The sequence below is a fragment of the Cygnus olor genome, chromosome 20 (genome assembly GCF_009769625.2).
Source record: "Cygnus olor isolate bCygOlo1 chromosome 20, bCygOlo1.pri.v2, whole genome shotgun sequence".
In the NCBI taxonomy this organism is placed as follows: Eukaryota; Metazoa; Chordata; class Aves; order Anseriformes; family Anatidae; genus Cygnus; species Cygnus olor.
In genome coordinates, this window is record NC_049188.1 from 7,746,352 (window position 1) to 7,770,546 (window position 24,195).

Sequence of the window (24,195 nt, forward strand, 5' to 3'; positions counted from 1 at the left end):
TAGTGAACCAGTAACTAAATTACTATTAATGATGATCTGACAGAACGAGGCAAATTCTGAATTTGTCAGTGCTCCTTCAGCTGCTACTGCAACAATACAGATTATAATTTGAAAAAAAAAAAAAAAAACAAAGCAAAACTTTGCTATCCAAGTGAGAAGTGCAAAGAAATAGCACTTCCTGACAAAACAAGCCATAATGTTAATGACAGCTTAATAAAGAATAAATTGGTCAACTATCTCAGTATGTCAGATGATTAAAGATATAAAATCAAATAGTAACAGCTTGTACCTGGTGACAGAGAAGCAGGATTGTAAGGCCTGGGAGGGAACGTAAGCTGAGTACCAGGGATGTAAGTAATTCTCTCCATGGGTGGTGTGCTTGTTCCTCCAGGATGAGGCACTAATATAGTGGGAGCCATATTGTTCAGGTCAATAATTCCTGTTAGGAGATGACACACAAGAACAGCCTTTCAAGGACAGACCAAAAGTCCACACATTATATATTCTGTTCATTAATAATGCTTAGTGGAAAATATATCTGGCAGTCAGCAATTTACTAACACACTAAATGAGAATTCGCATTCGTAGCAATCCCTTTAATTGTCCTTCATAAAAAGATACACTAAACCTCTTCTGAATAATCCCATCTATTAGCAAAATAGTATTACATGCCATCATTCACTCCCTTTTCCAGATCTCTTATATTTATAAAATAAAAAGTAACATTGAAATTCACAGGTATTCACTGGTACTCCAATATAACTTCTCCTACTATGAAAAACACGCTTATCTCTTCCTTTTCAACCAATTAAATAACTAATATCATATCCTGAAGATAATTAGTCCTACTGGACTAATTCCTTCACTTTTATCATCTTCCTTTCTTCCAATAACTACCAAAACTGATTTAAATGATAGAGAGATTATCACATCCAGTAACTAAACTGGTAGCTCAGCTACTTCCTGTTAAGCTTGTTATTCTTGGGAGAATGCCATGTAACCCCAGGGATTCATAACTATTCACTTATTATTTTGTTCCAATATTGCACTGGACATTTCAATGTGAAACTCTTCAAAATTACGTCCCATTAGAAAACCCCTTCACAGAAGTCTAAACCTCTCCTAAACCTCTCCACAGTGAACAGAGTTGCAAAAAATTGCTTTACTTTTTTTTTTTTTTTGGTTGCTGTTTGGATGTGTGGTGGGTTTTTTTTTTTTTTTTTTTTTGGCAATGGTCTTATCTTCTAAAGCATTACTTTTGAGTTTTGATCATTTATCAGCTTCTTCAGCTTCTCTGCCAAGCCATACCACATTATCTATAATACGCTTTAAAGACTATCAGAAAAACACAGGTGTACCTCTTGCTCCCGCATATGGGAGAGCTAAAGTTTGCTCTCTAGGAGATAATCCTCTGGTTACATCAGGACGTAAATTGACTTGCATCTGCTGTGAGGTAATGTAGTCATTTAGGATTGTCTGTCGTGTATTCTCCATTGCGTAAAGCTGATACTGACTTGGGTAGCCAGGGGTAGGTGAGAGCTGCCTTTGGAACAGGTAAGCAGCAGCAGCTGAGGATGAAGTAGAAAAAAGATTTAGTACTCAAGATACAGAACTGAAGTTTCAGTGGAAAGCACTATCAGTTCTCTCTAGCCAGCACCAAATGGATCAAAAATAGCATTTTAATACTAATGTTTTACTGAATTTATGCACTGTACACAGGCAGAAAAATCTAAACAATCTATTCTCCGAGAGAAGAGAGTTGAATAAAATTGTAAAGTTCTGAAATAACTAAAGAAGGTTAAAATACCTTACAAAGGTAGACTGATGGATATGTTAAAAGGAAGTCTACTGTATTTAATATAATCAGGGATAACCTGGTAATCCCTCTGTGATCAGAGGGATCAAAATTACACTTCCATTCTGTAGGATCTTCCACGTCCCTTTTTGCATTGGTTTCCTGAAATATTTTAATACACTTCACAAATACTTATTTGAAAAACAATCTTTTGCTGTTGTTGTCTTTTTTTTTTTTTTTTTTTTTTTTAAATTAAACAGAAGTGACCTGGCATCTTCTAGAAGAAAGCTACAGTATTACACAGGAATATTTTAGTAAGTTTCCTTATCTTGGCTCGGTTGGATATCAAACCACAACAACGTATACAAGCCCTTATAACTGCCTATCAATAATTATTTTTTAAAGGCATCTCTTCTGTGCAAAGCATACAGTATTTCTAAAACCAAACAAACCAAAAACAAGACACAAACATATTTACCAGGATCCAGAGCCCTGTGAAATGGTATAGCAGGATCTAAGTGAGGAGGGAGGTGACTCCTATAGACTTCAGGAGTAGCTCCTCTATGATGAGGGTCAAAAGGACTGTGAGCCACTACAGGATCAACCCCTGGGACTGGAGATTTTGCTGGCACGCTCTCTCTCTGTGTTGGAGTAAGTGTGTTTTTCCTTTCATGATTTGCTGGCTTCCCAGAAGATATTCCAGCTAACAGAAACAAGGAAAAAAACCCTGAAAATACCTATTTTCAATAGAAGATTCAGCAGCAAGTACACACTGGCTCACAAGGCAGGTTCTAGAGGACCCTGTAATTTGCTACAATAAATCACAGAAAGCATTTTATATCAAAAACTGGTTAAAAATGTAAATCCTAGAACTACAATTGTTTGCACATATTATTTTTCTCTTCTAGAGGCTTATATAACACAGGAATAGCTTCTGCCCTCAAAACATTATGATCTTAGGTAACGCTTTCAGTGTCATCCATAATCAAATGCAAATGGAGACTGAACTACTTCCCTACCTCCACGTTATGATATGGCAGATTTTCATTTTCTTATTTCAACTAACAGCTAAGGCCTTAAATTCCTTCTAACCACCTTCCAAATGAAGAGGAACCATTAAAGTAAAACGAAAGTAGAAGAGACTACAGAAAACGGTTAAAATAATAAGTTTAAAATGAAAGTATTCGAAGTTCTTGTATTACTCTGGATCAAAATAACATACCCTCGCTGACTCTATTCATCATAGGTGAACTCCTGGACATTGGACTCTGATAGTTCACAGGTGTTCTCCGTGCATTGGTATCATCATAAATCCCAGGGCTCAGCTGTGATTTAGGAGTTTCATGAAGAGTTGACCTGAGAACAGAGGGACCAGAGCTGACTACTGACGTGTGACGGGAACGTACTGCATCCCCGGTCTTCACATCTTCATATTTTCCTCGCTCCACCACCTTCACGTTTTCTGGCACCATTTCCAGCTGAGGCATTCCACGGGGTAGTTTACTTGGTCCAGTGATTAATGATTTTACATTGTGTTTGATGGCAGACTGGCCAGAATTGCTTTCATATTTAATGGGTGTACCCTGAAAAAAAAAAAAAAAAAAAAAGGATAAAAAGATCAGGTAAGATGTCAATGTTTCACTACTGCTTAAAAATTAATAATAATAAGATTTAAAAAATCATGTTCCTGACTGATCGTGTAACTCATTACTGCTATCACATCAGCACAGAATACAACTGGATCTTAGCCACTATTACTTGTCAGTTCTCTCACACAGGCTTGCGAGTGTATTCCTTACAGGTGAAGTGTCAGGATTTTTCTAATACACAGAATATATTTAAATTTCATACATTGGTATATTTCTTAAAAAGAAAACAGACAAAACACCCACACATTTAACACTACTCAAATATCTGGAATTGATTCACTACTGAATATGTAAGCAACTGTATGAGTGTAGCCGTGCTTTTTATGTTTACCTGAGATATGGAGCCTTCTATGATTGGCCTGGCTGTCTGCACCATTTCAGGAGTCTTGCGACTCTCCTGGCTTAACAGGTCCTGTCTTGGGATTTCATGGATGGAACGACCCATTTCTTTTATAGTAGTGACTCCATCATATGGTTTCCCTTTAGTAATGGCTCCTTCAAATGTCCTTATAGGAGGTGACTCTCTCTTAATCTGTTTAGGGTACTTCAAGCCTTCTTCAAAACTTTCAGATGTTGCTCTTGGTGTGCCTTTTATAGGAAGAAAGTCACATCAGGTGTATTAATAATCACTAAGTCTCTTTTTTAGTAAACAGAGTAACTAACTACTAGAATTTTGACTTGCAGTAGTCTATAGTATAACTATAATAGTAGTGAAGAAATATTCAAGTTACTGAAAGTGTCCCAGGTTATTTCAGATGCTGAAATAAAGGCAATAGCATACATCTTCAGAGGTCTGGGGAAGTATTAATATTCATTTAAAAACAAAAAGTAAAAACGTTGCTAATTACCAAGCATTCATATTAAAAAGTATCTATTTTCCAAAAAGAGAAAAAGCTATGTTTACACATTTAGCTTTATATACAGTATATCTGAAAGCTGCTTATAGATAATTTATGCTCTGAAAACAGCCTAATGAAACATGCTCTATCCTTAACACAGCCACCACTCTTAATAAGTAACAGTTTTAAGGTTCAGAAATCCAGATTTTTGGGAATGTAATTAATGCTTGCCTTCTAAACTAGCAAAAGTTTACCTTGCATTATAGAACCAGACAACACTGTTCTCTCTTTAAGTTCAGCATGTGGGCTACCCCTAGGCAGTGCACGGCAGATTAAACCTAAATTTAAAAATGAGAAAATAGTTTAAAGAACTAAAACAACATGTGTTCAACTCCCCCCCCCCCCAAACAAAACAAAACAAAAAACCCACCCTTCTTACATACATTACAGATACTATCTGTAGTGCCCAGAGAGCCTTGCCTCAAAAGCCCACAAAAGATGGAAGACAAGCCGAATGCACGAGCAACTTCAAAGCAGCACTGAATTTCTATATATGAGTAAGAGGTTTCTAAACTGTGTTGTTCCATCTAATGAAATTTTACACAAAATATCCTTTAAGGGCTATCCAAGGGTGGGACAAAATGCACTTTAGGAGTAAGACTCCAGAGTTTAGGCAAGAAACATCATCTTGATATCTGTATTTTTTAAGATAATCAGAAAAAGTTGTATAATGGCCCGACTTGACCTTTACAGTCTTAATTTGATTACAGTTTATTAAATCAAAATAATACTAGGGATGCCCTGAAGCAGGATACAGCAGCTGTACAAGTCTTCTGCTTGGCATTATCTATGAGATTTATTGCAGGAATGCAAAAGGTCATACCAACGTATGTACGTTACTGTGCCATAGCTGAGAAGCAGTATTTGACTCAATGGCTGTGTCCATGCTAGTACGACTCAGAGCTGTTTGAGCTCTGCAACAATCCACTGGGATTGTGAGGAGTCAGTTACTCCTCTTTGAAGATCTGACACATGTAAGTGCCAGCTGAATCACCTGCAGTTATTGGAACATCCACCAACAAAAGAAATAGGAAAACTAGCGTCTACTCCAGTAATAATCCCAGCATGCTTTTATTGTAGTGGTTATTATAGATTTAAAGACTATTTAAATCTTATTAGATTTGGTTAACAGCATAAGATATAAATCTAATTCCTCTTTTTGTTTGCCCCATAAACAACTGTAGATTATCTTAAAGTAATGCAAAAGACTTGAATAAAATGCAAAACAACTTAGGAGCAGCTGTTTTTACCTTCCAGTGGTGCAGACACTGGAGACTCCCTCATTGACATTCCTTGCTTTATATTTCCTTCCATTGTATCGTAACTTCTTTTTAAACTAATTTCATGAGCAGTTCTTGGACTCCTTGTTCCTTCACGAACGTTTTTAATAGCTGGTAAAATTTACAGGAGTGTGGTTAGAAAATGTGGACAATAAAAAAAGTCACGAGCATTAAATTTAATGAGACCACAAAACACAAATGCTTTAATGACAACTTCAATGTAATACTGAAACATTAAGTTTCAACCTTAAAAAGATCTTTCATGGTTTGTTAAATAAAAGATTTGTTCAGTTACTCATGTATCAGTATTTCGACTGCAGCTCAAAGGTAAAGGACGTATTTCTTTTGAATTTAATACAGAACATTTTAAACTTGGTTGCTTAAACTTTCAAAATAAAAATTTTCCTGGAAAAATTGGAAATAAATGGCACAGAAATTAAATAGTTGAACTGTATTTTAACTACATAGTACAGGATACTCATCAGAACACAGACAGTTTCTGGATCATTTTAATTCTTATACCCACAAAAGTACATGTAGGTCAGTACTTCTTCAGGATGGCACCCCAGTGACTGATGTTTATACATTTAGAAGCAGATATACTTCAGCTATGGATTATAAAAGCAGAGCCTGCTGCAGTCTTGACTTTAATCAAGTAGAATATATAAATACTCACTATCATAAGATAAAATATGCCCACTTTTGCCTTCATAAATAACATGGCCTTTGGCTGAAGCTTCCTCCCGGCACTTTTCTGGGCTGCTGTCTTCTGTAGCTAGCCGGGTAATAGTTCCCTTCAATAATGCATCAGCTGCTATGCCAGACTGGGACAGAGCTGGTGTACCCTGCATTTAAATCAAATATCATTCAGAACATAATTATTTGTAAGCATTTTGACACTTTGTAAATAAATAAATAAAACACTAGTGTTTAAAATATGATGAGATGAAACGGCTTTAAACAGCATCTGTGCAAGACTGGTTACAACTGATTGTAACATTTGAACTCAGGTGTGATGTTATTTTTCATAGAAATTGCTAATAAGCCTTCAGTTAGCTGTAACTAAAAGCTCTGGTGGTTTTATTTTAGAAATATAAAAATATTCAAATACATAAAGATGAAATCCTGACAACACTGACTTCAGTGATTATAGGATTTAACCATCTGATTGTATTTCAACTTCTTTAAGGCAGTTCCTATTCTGTGACTTTAATTTACTGTTTTTAGACATGCAAATACATTCACGGTGATAGTGTAAATACATTATTTTGCTACAGCCTTCTCAGTAAGATGAAAAATACCTGAGTTATGGAGCCTCTCAAAGAAGGAATGGTCTCAACAGAAACTTTATTGGTTGGAGTTCCTCGTGTTATACTTCCCTCCTGTATTGTGGTACCTGATTTGAAAAAAAGACATCCAGATAAATAAGGGAATCAAAAAAATACAGCTACTTTACTTGACATAAACTCTTTTTTAATGAGAACTGTTAGTTTATACTGAAATACAGGGAAACTTTCAGCTTGTTAATGGTATGCATTTGAGACAGCTAAATTATTTCCCCTTTTGACTTAGCCTTTTACATCACGCGAAGCCATTAATCCATGGTATTTAGTTTCCTTTCTTTTGATGTATTTATATCTTTCAGAAGTATTGCTATGTGTATGCCCAACAATTTAGTTTTGAAACTGGCATGTCTTGAAACAAATGTTTTTAAATGAGACATGCAGACAGGAGGAGCTGTTACAAAAACACATGTACACATGCCTTGGAAAAGAGGGAGCAGATTAATCCTTTAATACTTAATAACAACACTTCAGTAGTTTGGGCTCCAGTTCTCTCAGTTTCATCAGGCTCTGACAAAGTTTCTTTCTTAAGCTGTATGACTGACTTTACCTCGAACCACACCTTCATGTTGTGCCCTGACCAGGAGTCCCTCAGGCTGGGAATTCTGACTTCTGGGAGAGAATTCTTCTTGTTTGATATAGGGCAGGGAAGCTATTCAGAAAAAAAAAAAAAATAGAGAGAGAAAATCTCTCCTTAATTATGAGTTATTAAATAGTCTATAAAAAAAATGCACGTCAGCTTTTCTTTTCTTACCAGCTTTGGCTGACTCCTGCTGCCTTGGCAGCCCAAGAGATATAGAGCCCACTGATGGCTTTGCCGTTTCTTGGGTATAGGAAGCTTGACTATGAGATGTTAAGTAAGTGCCAGGTGTTCCCTGAAACAACATATTATGTTAATTCTTGTTTCTGGAATGCAGATTTACTTCTATGTTTAAAGGAGACTGCAAATACTACTATAATCCCAAAATGCTACACAACACCACTGCAAAATATCGAAGTGCAAAACAACAGGACTCCAGTGTCACTGTTAGTTCAGAGATGCAGTTCACCTAAACTGGACATCCTCACCTGTGCTACTAATGTAAACAACTGCAGCGTGTTCTATTTTATAAAGCACCTGTAACTCCTGGACTTTTAGTGGTGACACGTACAGGTCTTAACTGTTAATGCTGTGAACATATAACTGAGTACAAGATATTGACAGTTGGTGAAATGGCAGAAAGAATGTTATAAGCAGAGATTTTCAACAAGTAGTTCTCTTACTTGTGAGATTGAGCCTCCCATGATAAACGAAGGTTTTTCTGATGGCACACTTGTTTTGGAGGATGGAATGAGGGGTGGTGGTGGTCTGGTAGGTCTGGTAGTTGGAAGGCGGACTCCTTCAGGTATATTGGTTATTACTTGGTGAGGAGCTGGCTGGAGAACTTAGGGAAGAATGTACATTAAACAAAGTCTGTTTCAGCTCTATTAGTCATTAGAGAGACAAGAAGAACTGAAATAACACAGCTCATCTGACAATTTCCAACAGGAATAACCTCACAATACCCAAAAGCTATCTAGCTGTATTTTCAGCTCTGAAACTATGTCCACATATATGTTGTGCTTAGAAATTTATTAGGTAATATCTAACCTTGCAATGAAGTTCAAAAACAGTAAAATCTGCACTGTAAAACTGCAAACTCAGAAAAGTAAACTTTTAAAGCTGACAATACAGGGTACATTCATTTTTTGTTGTTGCTTTTCTGTTTTTAAATAAAGTATTCTACTTAAAGAATAAGAACAACTGAGGCAAGTATAATCTAAGCTTCACTGATTCTGTCTTTTCTCAGCATGACATTATACTCTGAAGGCAGAAGCAATAATCCAAGTTCCAGAACTAAGATTTGCCAGTTATTTCACTATTTTATAAATCATTCAATATATAACATTACACAATTATTCAGAAACTTATGTCAAGCTTAACAGCAGCTCTCTTTTTCCTCAATTCTTCCTTCATAAAGTGACAGTATTTTCACTGAGTTGAAAAAAAAACTCTGGATTGCTTTGTCCCCATGCTGTTCTAACACTTTTTGGATCATCTTAGTTGCTTAATAAAATGCATGTTAGGCAGCTGATAAAGCAAACAAAACCGAACAAGAATACAGAACATCTATCTACAGACACAAAAAACATACTACTCTCCTTTGTTGACAAAAATGTTTAGAGAATAATTTGATACTATATAAAGTAACAAAGCCTAGCTTCCAAAGACTGTATATTGCTATGATACTAAAGCAAGTATTTACCTGGTGGGACACTGTAGCGAGCTGCATTCATATCAGGCTGGGGAGAGGCTTTATTGACTTCTCTTGGAGACAGCCTGTATGGTGATGCTGACCTCGTTGCTGTATTTTGCACTTGCGCTTCCTGTTCTATTGCTCGTTTGACCTCAGCATAAGGCATATAGGCTACCGGTTTTCCTATGACAGTTAAAGAAAGAAGAACCCTAAGTTTAGAAATTAGAGTCAAAAGGTCCAGTTTACCACAGAGTTTTAACAAAGGGCTTATTACTATATCAGATTGTACTCATCAGGTACAAAAAATTAATTACAAAGACACATTTAGACCAGAAAGGAAAGAATTAAATTCGAAATATCACTTGGCACTGAAGTAACTGAAAAATGCCAAGGTCAGGCATGTAGGCTCTCTCTGAATGAAAGGAATAAACGGTTCTGCATACTAAGGCATAAGGATAGCAATTTTTGTACCACTTTCCTCTCTTACAATAGCACGCAGTGCTACCAGAGGAAGGTAAGTATTTAGTCCTCCTACTCTTTTGAGTAATCCAGATTCATGCATTTATTTTGAAATCAGTGAGTGATTGTAACACACACACACATACATAATTATCCTTGAATACTCTCCCTGGCAAAGACTGCAGTTTTTAAAATTATGTTACGCACTTGTATAAACTTATTTGTATAAACTCTTTCATGCTTTGCTGGTGAAAAACAGTAGCTGGTTCCTTTAAGTCCTTTAAGTGAAAGCTCTACAACTGAAAACATTTAATTTAAAGATTTCTTTCTAAATACTGTGCATTGGCCAGGTTTACATACAAGTTCAGCCAGACTTACATGCCAATTCAATCAGACAAAAAGCCTCCTTTTCTTGTTTGTTTGCCCACAGAAGCAACAAATCAAAGTTCAAATACCAGTATTGCCCGTCAATTGTGTTTAAAGGGAAAATATATTTGTATTGATTTTAGAAAACTAAAAATCCAGTACCACAACTTCAAATTCCTTCTGTTTGGCAATAGACAATTTAAGTATTAAAAATTACAAGCCAGAACAAGTCTACTGCAGCTGGGAAACTACATCTTTACCTCCATGGTTAAAGAAAGATGACACTAGTCATCCCATAATAGCTTCGTAAAGAAGGTTTTTACTATTATATTTAATGATGAAGTATTTTGTAGTTTGTTATAAGCCAATCAGCGACATGCCCTTCAGTTTGACTAGATGCCCTGCAATACAGTCACTGGATGTGTATATTCCAATGTATGCAATACCAGATTTTTAAGCAGCCTGTGGGCTCTCTCCTACATACACGAGTGGATGGACAAGCTGGCATGCACAATGTATGTTAGGAAGTAGCTACTGCAATGATCTGATGGCATGTCAGCCTCTTTAGTCTGCAGATGAAGATGTCCAGACTTGTAGAACCCATTTACATTAACCACATTATCCCTCCTCACTGCTTCAGTAAAACCCTTGATTTTTGCTGGCGGAGACTTGATGCTAAAACTTTCCCACAGTTTGTAATACAGTACTGCTAATGCCAAGAGTTATTCAGATAATATTTTAGTTAAACGGTACTTTTAAGCATCCCCAGACTTTCTACCTAAAGAAGCAACTTCCAAAACCAGCAACTCTACGCCCTCCCCCCTCAATCCACAAGTTCCCTTCTCACTATTTTAACAGGCAAAAAAACGGTATGTTTCCTTCATTTCACTTCAGTAGAAGTAATTAAGATGAAGTGTTTTCACGGCATAATTTTAAAATTGTTGAGCATGTTAAGTACAAAGCACTCAAATTTCAAAGACCATGATAGTTTATACTGCTAACATTGCGGAGCCAACAGATACAATGCACAAGGATATTAAATCAAACAATGCAGAATTATGCATCTATGATGATATCTCTAACACTAACATTCAACACATTAGCCACACTGGTTTTATTTCCCAGTTACAGTGTTGTTTCTGTACTTATTAATTTCCCAGGAAAGAAAGTTGGGTATCTAGAGGTAACAGTTACAGCAAAGAGCTGGACCTCCCATAGGATATGCTTTTCTTGCATAAATAAAGACAATCATCTGCTAAGCTGTTTGCAATTTGCAAGTTGTTAAGAGAATTAGAATAATTTCAGTTCAAAGAATAAAAGAATAGCCAATTTACGCTGAGAGAAAACATAATGCAAGTGTCTATGAAAGCTACTAAATGCATCTTAAATAGAAATATAAATTACCCATCTGAATCACATTCCTGTAACCAACAATGGTAATAGAAACATCCCTACTCAGGAACCCTGACAGGTTCTGTGAACAGCTCTGGATTTGTTCTGTACCACAGAACACAAGAGTCACATTCTAGAAACAAAGGTCCAGATCCGAGAGCTCAGCTCAAATCATGCCTCCAAGCAGCATCTATTTAGGCAAAGGCAACCAGCCTCCATATTTGCAAGAAGAAAATCCTTTCACACAGCCCTTCATGGTCTGACAGGCTACAGCATGACAGTTCTACCATTCTTTTGTGCAGTATTCCAGGGCTCAATTCACCAGGCTCTCGTGCAGTAAAACATTCCTCTTAATTGTGCTCATTGTCCCTTAGTAATTCTCTCCCAACTTCACCTTTACTTTCCAAAAACTAAATTCTGATCTCACCCCAATGGAGCCAGTTCTGCTTTATCTAAGGAGATTATAAGGTGGTTCTCCAACACTGTCACTGCAGCAGCATCTGCTATAATAGAGAGGTTCCTTCAATCAAGTCCTATCAGAAGGTAACAATCAACAGTATGCTAAATTTTCCTTCTTAAACGAGGCAGACAGTGGAATATGCTGACATAAAATGCAGGGTTACCTCCATGACATGACAGATGTAAAACCACCTACCTTCCCACTCAACATTAGGGCTCTTGGAAGTGCTGCATGGGCTTACAGAACTTCGATACTCCATATCCAGCTGCTCTTGCCTCTGGCGTTGTTCTTCCAGCAGTGCTGACTCATGCATCGCTTTAATGTGTCGTTGATAGAGTGCATAACCACTCACTGGTGTTCCAACAGGAACAGTACAGGGACTGCAAGAAACCTACAAAGAGGGGAAGGTGTTAACATTGGGTACATTAATGCAGGTACTTATAAAGTAACTGTCTTGTTCAACAGCTCCACTTCAGCAGGTATATAGTGTATGTATGAGCGTTTCAAGTGGTCTGTGCCTGTTTTTAGGCTAACACTTGTATATTTGTTTGTATTTAACTTAATTTACCCCTTAAAAGTATTATAACAAAGCAAACAATACATTTCTTTGTTCCTTTTTTTTTTTTCTCCTGCTTTAGTACTAGAGGTAGTTCTCAGGACAACATGTTCCTTCAAACATCACTTAAAACACCCCATACCATTGGTGGTATGACAGCAGCTCGGTGGTGAAGTTGTTGTAGGTCCATCTGACCTTGCTTTATTGTGGGCGACACCAGTATTGACCCAGTGGGGTTTAACAGTGAGGGCTTTGACTCCCTGAAGATACTGCAAAAAGAGAGAAGGAAGGGAAAAATATCACCAAAATGAACAAGATAAAACGCCTTAAAAATTACAGGCAAAAGTAAGCCTCTCAACTTCAAAAAGGAAAAAAAAACAAACAACACGTTTAACATACCGGACAAAGTCAAAAAAAAAAATCAAAATCATGTTTTGTTTGTCCCAAAGCACATCTGGTAGAATAAGCAACAGATACTGCTATATTGTAAAATACAAAGAAATACCGAAAGAATTGTTCAGAATCTTGAAAACCAGAAATTCACGTATGCAGTTTCTATATATACGGTACTACCACAATGCAACTTTCTTTATAAAGAATGCCTTGGGGAAAAAATAGATGGCAAGCACTGGATATATTTAGTGCATAGGAAATACATAAACAGTAGTGTAGCGTACAACAGCCTATTTCCACATGGAGGGCTAATACATTTTTGAAGTGGAAAGATGTCTGAAGAGGCAGAGGGTGCAGAAACACCACTGACTGCCCTCTTCAAAAGAGCACATGTGGAACAATGATACTGGATACTTCTGACATTTAACATCTATCCTCAGTACTGTGTGTATATTAAGACCACTGGGAAGGAGGGGGCATTGGCTCTGAAGCTACGCTATGGTTACACAGGAATTGCACCAACAGAACATTAAAAGATTTCATTTATCATCAGTGGAATGAACCATCTACCCCCAAAGTTACAAAGGTTCCAAATATAAGCAGCATTGTCCATTTAAAGGCCTATCTGCTCGTGTGGGTTATCCACGCTGTTTAGGGCCGAGTTCCCAGGAACGACTAGATGCATGCAGACACTACTATACACTTTGAAGAAAGAGGTCATCTACTTCTCAGGGCATTCGTCTGTTAGTTTACAGACACAGGCTGGTAGGGGGTGAGAAATACCTTCCACGACTCTATTAATAATAGTCTTCAAGAGATTGTTCTATCAGCTGATATAACATGGTTCAATGGCAGTAATTGGGTACAGGACTCTAGAGGGTATACAAGCAAATAAATGTGAAATGTAAAAAGAACTAAAATATGAGCATTTTATGCCCTTAGATTTTTTATTATTTTATTTTTAAGTTACTGTCATCTACTAAAACATATTCAGGCTGTTTTTCCTATCAAATTCAAGGAGGTTTGGCTACATTCTACTAAATTGAACTTGTGAGAATAAGAATCAATTAAAACATGCTGAATTTTTGGCTCTGCATTCAAACAGTTTTACTCTAAAGGGAATGGACGGCCCACAAGATTTCCCAAGTGAGTGAATCACACTATAAAGAATGTGTACTTCTGAATGTGTAGACTTGTACAGAAGCACTGTGCAAAAGCAGCAAACAAAAAAACAAAGAAATTTAGTACAGATCCAATTACACAATCACTGATGATTTTCTTAGTGGATAGATGGTGGGATTTACAAAATTCCCCACTTTTTTTTTTTTTTTTTTTTTGAGTTGGTAATTTATTTTTAAGTGTCTGTGTACCAGACAATCATGCAGCAACAAAAGCTTCCCCTTCTCACCAGAAAATACCAGTTATTCATCTTGGACACTCATGCCAGGAGCATCTTGAATCTTTTTTCATGCTTTGGCAAGTTTTCAGTGTTTTAGTAAGCTGCTGTCCTTTCCAGATGACTGTTTAACATGGTTCCCATTCTCTGAACAGATCCTAAATGGCTCAGTTTCCCTTATTCTCTAGCTTTCCAGGTAGTTGTGCTAGTTTGCTAACTACCCAGTCAATCACTATAGAATTTTGCCTTGCTCTGCATTAGAAGAGCTTTCTTTGGGCTTTTCATCAGATTTTTTAATCAACATTTCCCTCTATTGCACTTCCGGCAAAGCCTCTTTAGAAATTCTTTCTATAGTAAAAATTCATAACAAAAATATTGCTACTGATGACAGGTTTTGACCACTGTTAAGTAAAACCACTTTTTACAGATGGCAATTTATGAATGCTAAACAATTAAACTCACCCTTGTCTGTCAGGCTCTCCATCAACTTCCTCATCAGCACTACAGGTAGCACTCGAATCATTATCTGAATGTGATTCTTGTCTTGCTGAGTTAACCTGTTGTGACAGACTATAGTCCATTTCCTCAGGTTCCGACTTTTCCTTGGTTTTCTCCATCTCCCTCTCTTTGGTATCACTCTCTATTTTTACTTGAATATTCTCTGGTAGCCTCATTTCCGTCTCTACAGGTTCTACTTTGGTATGTACTGGAAGATTGAGCACAGGCTTAGCTTCAACTGCATGGCTTCTACTGTCAACATCCATAGGTTCTTCTGCCTCATTATTTATTTCTTCCTTAACCTGTGGCTCAGAGGTCTGACTTTCAGCTGTTGATACACTTTGGGCTGTTAAGGAGGGAGATGTGCTGGCTGCAGGTTTTACAGATTCCTGTTCTGCTGCTGCCTCAGTGGTTATTTTTGAGGCAGCATTGTCAGGTGGAGTTTCTTCACTTGGTTTAGCAGGTTCTGCTGGAGTTGGAGATGGAGCACTTTCTGTATCGGAACTATTTTCAGCGCCTGAAAAAAGTTTTAGAATAAAGGTTCGACTTAATGAGATCCAACTAAGTTTCAGTCAACTGCTGCTTTTTATCTTTTTTTTTAAAATAATCAGATGCATGTCTGCTGTCTCAAAACACAAGATAATTGCCCAGCTGTTTTACTGAGAGCATTAACTAACAAAGGTTACACATCTTTGGTTCAACTTGCTTCAGCATGCACAATTTTTCAGCCACATGCTGTTAATTTATCCTCTAGAAAACAGAATAATCAAAATAACTCAAAATACTAAGCATTAGTATTTTCAGGCCACTCAATACTGAAAATGCTTTTTCCCCCTTCAGATACAACTAGTGAAGTGAGTTCAAACAATTAAAATCCAACTGAAACACAGTATCTGAGCACCACATTAGGAAGTGGAACAAAACTTTCAGATCGTATCATTGACACAGACTAAACATGTCCGTCCCTCTCTTTCAGTGCATACAGGAGTTCTCTTCCCTGCCAGTTACCTTCACTGTCTTCTGGATTCTCTTCTTCATTAGATGCTTCAATGTCTTCATCCTCCTGAGCTGACACAGTCGAAGCTACGCTCTCACACTGTGACACATCTCGCTCTTCACGGGGCCTTCGTGAAGACTGATAAATATATGGTATTTATATCATACTGAACATTTACAAGCTTTTGTTTTGTTTTTAACATGCATTTCCGTTTCTTAATCTCAGGTTAAAATAAAAGGCACCGAATCTCTGTTTAGCACATATTCATTCACAAGGGCATACCCTTTCAACTTTTGTCCAGCTTTTGCTGTTTCTGACCAAAAATAAGTTTGGGAACAAACCACTGACTCCTTACGTATTTGGGGGAAGAACAAAACTACTGCAGCAAACACAGACACTGAAGCTCTTCACTTCAGTGGAGAGAAGACAAGGACACCACAGCTTAGAGGATTCCAGCCCTCAGTATTCTATTTTAGATGCCCCAGAACTTTCAGTTCCTGGTTGTCTTCTATTAATTCTTTTGCTCTGATTTGTAAGGTTAGTGCTTACTGAGTGACACGACGTGTTTCAAGGTAAATGTTTTACAGCAATGACCTGAACTTCTTTACTTGCTGGTGTACTGATAAGGAATGTCATTTTCAAAGAGCTAAGGAACTCTTCAGGCTTGAGCGTGCTATCTGATAGAAAAATTTCTACTGCATTTTGAAGTATGAAGTGATTAGTATCAGAGGTCAGTGAGAATCAGCTGCCTTTTCTAGGAGATATATGTTGCAACACAAAAACAAGTAGAAAAGGAAACAAGTGGTTACTGCAACACGGTCTTAGTGAAGCATGATGAAGGACTTCAGAGAGATGCCAAGTTTTTCCCTGTAAAATAGTCAATGCCCACTGCACTTACCTTCTGTTTGTGCTGTTGAAGGAGACTGTCCAAATTGTGTCTCCTTTTATAGTTGAAGTAGAAGTTCTTACACTGAGCTTCACTTTTCGTCCCAACCATTTTGGCAATTGCTGCCCAGTTGCGTCCATGTTCTACTAGGCCTGTTCAAACGTATAGGAACAGATATTTACTATGATAAATAATTCAGCTACCCAAACCCTAATAAATGGAACTAGTGGGAAGGGAATACACAAGTATTGCCGTCCTTTAAAATAATTCTCAGTGAAAACGTATATGACCACTAATTATGGGGTGGTAAAAAGCTGAGTATCTAAATGTCTGCTAATAAAGCCTTCCAACTCAACTCTTTGCTGTTGCTAATACATAACGCCTTTGCTAAAATGTTTATTTTATGCATAATATTTACAGATGACAGTATCTACCAAGTAACAAGTTATAAAATACACTAACTTTTCTGCTTGAAGAATGCCTTATACAAAAGGACATTTTCTAAACTTTAAACACATTACTTTGAAGATTTACATACAACATACATATCTTCACATCTGTTTCTCAGGCTTCTGTGGACCAAGTACAACATCAAATAGCTCTAAGTAGGCCATATGAAATAAGTCAACACATCCCCAAAAAAATGCATTTTTCTGTTAAAGATGTTTGTGTTAAAAACAAAAAAAAACCAGCAAATTTCAAGTTATTCATTCGTGTAGCGCTGCAATGAATTTGGACTTGTAGAATTTGAAGTAAATATGTTTTCAATAATTCAGTGAATACAAGTATTCTGAAGTAAAATAGAAGTTTTACAAGGTTTACCTTTTTTAGCAACTTCCATTTCTTCTTCTGTCCAGCGGGATGTCTCCACAGGTTCTGCAGAAGCTGAAAGAAAAACAATGACTGATCAGAGAAAAGACTAAGAGCCACTTTTATGACCATCCCATAATCTATTATCCTGTTTACATTAAGGCTTATTCAAGTCACTCAGAAAAAACTGCTCTTGTCAGTGGGAAATAGTCAGCCTCCTTTAAACCAAGATATAAATGTACATTCTCAGCAGTGCCCTTTTTCTCCCTTGTGATCCATTCTTTTCTATGTATCTGGCAAGGTTCCTTAAATTTAGATATTACTGTAACTCAAACATGCTATATTCTTCTAAAAATCACAAAAGAACTTTCTGTGCTCTTACTGCCCATATGATTGTCTTAATCAGTACATTGACTACAATGGGGCCTGAAGAAATAAAACTGATTCTCAACTGTAATTTAACCCTGACCTTACATAGCAAGTATGTAATCAACTCAGGGTAAAATACAAAACACAGCAGTATTTCATTGATTTTAATATTGTTCACAACTGGAGGGAAGGAGGCAAAACACAGTAGCTTCTCCAAAAGGAGTTCTGCACTTTTCTCACAATCCAGTGTGCTATGAGCTAGTTCCATCCTATTTCACTGACTACTGCAGAAAGGACTGAAATGGTTACTTATCAATTAGTGGGTATTCAACAACTTCCATTAACAAACAATACAAGTAGGACACTATAAAATATCTGATGCACTCAAAAGCTATTCTGGATTTCCAGAAAATCTCATCAAAATAAAGAAAAAAACTATTGTCTTAGTTCAGCAGCTGACAAAGAAGTTTATCAACTGAGCAAAACGTCCATTTCTGATAATTTAAGCTACAGGTGAACTGCCATGCCCACTTACTCTGTACTTCCTGAATATTTGAGTAATAGAAAGTTGTTATAACGTCTGTAAGAGTATCTAGCTGCCTGTAACTACACAGCTGAAGAGCTAAGAGCAATAAACTTTGCTACAGCAGAGCACTGCAGGAAAAAAAAATTGCCACACCACCCTAAATAATTATTTACTAGCCACAAGGTATTTTGTATGATAGTGTTTCTGCGCCACCACAGATTATGTCAGCCTTTTTAGACATGCAGCTAGAGATAGCGTAGTTTTATCTAACAATACATGCCAACAGAGTAACACTTCTATTTTAAAGAATTCTCTTGCCATCTAATACAGAAACAACAACAAAAATTAATTGCTAGGATCTATTTCAGATTATGAAACTCCCCAAAGTACTCAAATATCAGGTCTACTTATTTAACAACAACTTCTGTGAGCTACAGCCTGTAAGTCAATCTTTGTCAAATGCATTTGGATCTCTATGGATACAGCATTAACCCTGCAAACAGACAAAAAGTAGTTATCACAGAAACGCTTATCTGGCTCCCCCTGCCCCACACGTGGTTTTAACAGACTCATCTGATTACACACATACCATTCAGTTACATTCATGAAGTTTAGCAGTACCAGTCACAAAATTATGAGCAGGCCTAAGGATAAAGACGTAATACTAAACAAAAAAAACAACCCCAAAATGCACTCCATGCACAGAGCACAGCTTTATTTCAGTGAAGAGCCTGACTACCAGATGGGTCCCCAAGTGTCCTATAAATGCTACTCACAAGGTTCTGGTGGGGGTGGAAGAGGCGGTGGTGGTTCTTCAGTGGCTGCAGCTGCAGCAGCATTTGCTTGTGCAGCTTCATTTGTCATTGATCTGGTGATTCTGCCCTTACGACGACCTTGACTATTGGCAGTTTTTCGGCCCCTAGGAGTGGCCTGTTCCCTTTCCTCTGTTTCCTCTGGTGCAACTTCAGTTTTGTCCTTTTCTTTGGTATTCTCTCTGAAAATAGTTAACAAAAGTAATTCAGACTCATTCAGATAGCCCTTATGGACAGATATTCCTGAACACGATTTTAAAAACTATGCATCAGATCTTACTTCCCATTTTGACTTGGAAGAAAACAACACCAAAAGACACCTTAACAGTGAAACAGAATTCACTTACTGCCCAAAAGTCAGAATTGCTAGAGAATAACAGATGTATGACATTATCAACTGTAAAGAAGATACACACATTGTGACGGAACATTAAAAAAAACTAAGCCAATGAGATGCAAAGTGTTACACGTGAAAAAAAAAAACAGAAAAAACACACTGGCTTTTTGTACCAGCCTGATTATATCGGCAAGACAAAAATTTATAAATCAAAAAAAGCTTAATGCAAAAGAACTAACCTAAATAGAAAGTTTTCAGTCCAGATTTCACTGTTAGACTAATAGCAACTCCATTTTGCTCTTTGTAATAAAAAGTTGCTGCAATCAGGAATGAATTAGTGTGTTTTCAATCCATATATACTTACTTTGATTCCTCCTTCTCATCCTTTTCCTCCTCATCTTTCTTTTCCTCCTCTTTTTTGTCTGCTTTTTCCGCTTTTTCCTCTTCTACCTTTTCTTCTACCTTTTCTTCTTGAGAAGGACGAGCAATTTGTTGCTAAAATAAAATGGAATTTACATGTTTTAACAACAGTATGTAGAAAGATACAGCAACTCATACTCAAGAGCAACACAAACACTGATATTAACTTACCTGCAACCCAATAGTATTTTAAGTTGCAGTCACTGCAATAATATTTTAAGTTACAGTCACTGCACATCTGTCAACAAAACAGTAAAACACCTCTGCCAAAAACTGTAATACCTATCTACACCCTGGAACTATAATGAATTAAGCATATTTCCCAGAATTCAAAATCTTCTCTGCCACAGAATATTCAGTTTCTACATATTAGCTGTATATCCTCAGTACCTATCAGCTTATTTTCTCTTGAGTTTCTTCTGTTCAGCTGTTCTATTCAGATATTGTATTTTCTCTTATAAATTCAATGGAGGTACGGGTTGTGAGCACGGACATGATAACATACACTTGTACATGGTAACAAATAAATGTGTTATTGTACATTGTACTAAAAATGAACGGCCACATCATTAGAAGTGCCTAGGAAAGGTCTAACATCTTGTGTAGTAATGTTGTTGCTCCCCTCAAATCTCATTTTTAATGTTGTACATTTGAAAAAAGCAAAACACGACAGCTCACAACTTGAAAGCAGAAGATATTGTAGCATGAACAATAAGACCAAATCTAAGCCACCTTTCTCAAGGCTGTTATTAGTAATTACGAAATATAATTGTTCAAAAAAGGTCAGGAATTTTAGATTTATATTTCTAGTGAATTTATGTTGTGCAGAAGGAAAATTATAACCTAGATTATTTTTTTTTATACACTATAGCCTGTATTGAGATTATAGTTCTGCACGCATATAAGTACCAACAAAAGACACAGTAATTACCATTACCCACTGTTATCCTACAGAGAACAGCACAAAATACTATTTACGTATTCTCTGTTAAGGGACACTCACTCCTTATCTCTCAGAGTGAATCCAGATGACTGCCATGTGGAAAAAATATCTCATTTTAGAAAGCAGATAAATTTGACTTAAACTTTCCAGAAGACATGATCTACTTCAAACAGGAATTAATGCAAGGAATTTCTGTTACTTCATATAATCACAAAGAATTACCAGGATGGCCACTTACAACTGCTAAGAAGGGAAATAAAGTCTCAAAAATGCAAGAACATGGCATTGTTTTTGCTATTCCTTATCACACAAAAAAATAAACTACCCGTGGCATTCGCTGTCTGACTTAGCTGTTAGAGGTACCCTAGCATTAGAGAAGCTAAATATCCTGCGACGTTTTAAGAAAGCATTAGAAAAATACATGTATTCACACAGAAAAGTTATATTTTGAGAAAACTACATCAAATATGGAAACAGAAGAAATTGTTTACGTTTTAGCATATTTTTTCTTCCTACTGTGTTGCTTCCCAGTACTTTGAAGACTTCAGCTCTCAAAACAGCTTTTCTGAAATGGACCAGTCAAGGTAAAAAAAAAAATCAAGCTGGTAACATAGCTGATGCTTTGTAATCTCTACTACACTTCATAGTGTTACAAACATAATTGGGGAGTTTGTATGCATGGAAGCACTAATTACACAAAAAATCAGGTCTTATGCCTGAAAAGATAATGTGGAATAGAAATTCTCTTAAATACAGATTACATAGCAAGTATTTATTTGTGTGGGATACTTCCCCTTTGGATCTTTTTTAAGTCACTGACTATTAACCAGATAAAAGGCTGGTCAGTCCAGCAGCATAGGCCACGCACCCTTTTCAGCATAAAAGGAGCCTAACTATTGCCGTTTACTATCCATAAAAATCAACCTGCACACGACAAACACATCTTACACTTCCCAACACTGCGGAATTTCTATGCCCATGGCTTGCTTGCAAATTCCTCCCTCTCCAGAGTAAAGCACCAAGCAGTAAGGCTGCCACTAAATAAATCATGTAACTCCCAAAATTCCCAGAACCATTACACGAAGCAAATGAATTCTGATGGGCTTCAAAAGCCAACAAGTCCACACCGAGTATGCAGAGCTTAACCCATTTTGCCCATTCATGCTGAAAAGCATCGTAACAGGGTGATCCTCCAAGTGCCGCAGAAAAAGCCAAGCCTGCTGGACTGGGCACAACACAACAAAAACGGGAGACACCACACGAGTTGTGGTGGGCAGAACTCCAGTCAAAGGCAAGGGGAGAGGGAGGAGGAAGAAAAAGCTTTCTTCCCCCCCTCTGAAAACACCTAAGATCTTAAATAAATGATTGCAGTTTAAGTTCTGCCTTAAATACGCTTTCAAAAGAAACTACAGTACATAGAGAGGGTGGAGAGTCAGACATGGCCACGCAGAGGGAACCATTCACAGGGATTTACACCGAAGGGGCTTGAGCGTGAATGGGTTAAACAAACCGCTTCAGCCAGAGTCACCAATTCAGAAGAACTGCCATACCTAGATGCTATCCACTCAAATCTGATGCATGCAGAACTGAGTTGTTCCTTACTGGGTCTTAAGACTCTGCAAATCAACCTTGAAAAGCAAAATACACGTAATATTTATATAAGGCTACCTTCCAAAGAAATGCCCAACATACACTTGGAATTCATAGAAAGACAAGGACAGAGATCCAGAAGACTGCTGTTTTAGGAGTTCGCTAGATAGTTTATAGCCCACTGAAAAATTCCTCAAAATAGGCTTTCTTTTTTACAGAAGAACCTTCTTGTAAGTGTAGCAGCAGGTGTCACCATTTCATTAACAAAACTGAGCCTGCAAATAGTCACAGAAAGGACTTGTTTTTGACATTTTAATAATGTGAATTGGAGCAGAAACCCCAAATGCTAACCACTATTATCTTCCTGCAAATTATTAGCACATAAGATATTGCATTACTTGGTTATCCAAAACATTCCTTCAATAAAGACGTCAGAGACACGTGCTAAAGTAAATTATTTCCATTGTCCTAGACAGACTGGCCTCAAATTGAGGAGTTAAAATATGCATTTTCAGACAAAAAAAATCTGTATTTTACATTCACATTCTGTATTTTACATTTACAAAACAGATGCTGAAAATCTTCTGTTGTTTTTGCTTGGTTACCTTAACATTACGTTTTGTAAACAACAGGATTCTCTGTTTGACAGAGAATTTAGTGAACATGCATAATCAATAGGTCAAGGGCAGGTTAAACACAAACCTTAAAACAGCTGAAGCCTCAGTCAGCGACGTACCTGCACATTCATCTGTTGCTTAAAACTTTTACTATCCAGGCAAGGGGACGGGCTTTAATTCAGGATAAGATTCAAAAGGACAAAACCCACAACAGCACCAACATCACACGGCTCTTTAGCAGCAGCTGCCTGACCCAGCAACATGTTTATTCCAGGAAATTGTGTCATTCTGCCACTTAAGCTGCCTACAGAAGAGTTGCCCGTCTCACATACAACCTTTTAATCTCCCTGGGGTCACCCGAGGTAATCCCCAGGGAGCTCAGCACGATTGGCCGTCCCACAAGTACAGCAAATTTCTGTCCTGTCAGATCACTGGGCTGTCCCACCTGCTGCAGAGCCATGCGGGTTGATCCACGGACACTGGTTTATGCTGACCAGGCAGCTAGACTGCAAAAAAGTCACCCCCCTCACTCCTGCTCTGCCACCAAATTGCAACGAGAAACTTTACGCAGAAAGAACCTCCTCTCAATGAATTATTTATGCAATTATCTGTAATGAAACCAGTGCAAAAGCACTGATGTCTTTGCTGCATGAACTCCCAGCATTCACTGACCGAACTTGCGAAGTGACAGCCCCACAAACTATCTGTGGGCGGTGTTTTGTATAGCCATGCTTTCTTTTAATACTATGTCAAAAATTTGCTCTTCATTTTAAGTCACATTTGGTTTAAGACACACCTGTTCAGTTGCCTCTGTGTGCATTCTATAACAGTTTAGGCAGCATTTAATAAGAAGTCCTTTCTAAGCCTATTTAAGGACAAAAGCGTACCAGAATTCAATTAGCCTTACATATCTTAACCTTATATGCCTTAATTTAGCAGTTAGCTTCTTTAAAGTAAAAGCCTCTGCTGAAATTTGAGTCAAGTTGTACTCACTAAAAAAAATTCTCTTAAGCATTTCAACATCATTACCATAATTTATATCTTCTCTACTGCACCATTCTTCTTGCTTGCCTTCTAATTTACAAAAATATATGAACTCTTACGAGTTCAAGCTGAAGCACCTGTT

The 24,195-nt window shown here is 37.2% G+C and overlaps 1 protein-coding gene across 9 annotated transcripts in view; it reads right to left on the bottom strand.

Annotated features, from left to right (window-relative positions):
- The window catches only part of NCOR1 (nuclear receptor corepressor 1), a 66,571-nt gene that overhangs the window by 9,430 nt on the left and 32,946 nt on the right, over positions 1-24,195 (bottom strand). For all 9 annotated transcript variants that reach the window (XM_040532763.1, XM_040532762.1, XM_040532760.1 and 6 more), the window contains 21 exons: positions 19,864-19,994; positions 19,127-19,344; positions 17,468-17,530; positions 16,658-16,797; positions 15,771-15,897; positions 14,727-15,279; positions 12,618-12,744; positions 12,115-12,310; positions 9,252-9,425; positions 8,230-8,390; positions 7,721-7,841; positions 7,517-7,618; positions 6,925-7,019; positions 6,300-6,468; positions 5,594-5,734; positions 4,538-4,621; positions 3,776-4,032; positions 3,018-3,378; positions 2,274-2,498; positions 1,359-1,568; positions 290-439 (listed from right to left, as the gene is read on the bottom strand). In XM_040532763.1, coding sequence (XP_040388697.1) covers positions 290-439; positions 1,359-1,568; positions 2,274-2,498; positions 3,018-3,378; positions 3,776-4,032; positions 4,538-4,621; positions 5,594-5,734; positions 6,300-6,468; positions 6,925-7,019; positions 7,517-7,618; positions 7,721-7,841; positions 8,230-8,390; positions 9,252-9,425; positions 12,115-12,310; positions 12,618-12,744; positions 14,727-15,279; positions 15,771-15,897; positions 16,658-16,797; positions 17,468-17,530; positions 19,127-19,344; positions 19,864-19,994 — 3,805 coding nt within the window. The remainder of the gene's footprint in view (positions 1-289; positions 440-1,358; positions 1,569-2,273; positions 2,499-3,017; positions 3,379-3,775; positions 4,033-4,537; positions 4,622-5,593; positions 5,735-6,299; positions 6,469-6,924; positions 7,020-7,516; positions 7,619-7,720; positions 7,842-8,229; positions 8,391-9,251; positions 9,426-12,114; positions 12,311-12,617; positions 12,745-14,726; positions 15,280-15,770; positions 15,898-16,657; positions 16,798-17,467; positions 17,531-19,126; positions 19,345-19,863; positions 19,995-24,195) is intronic.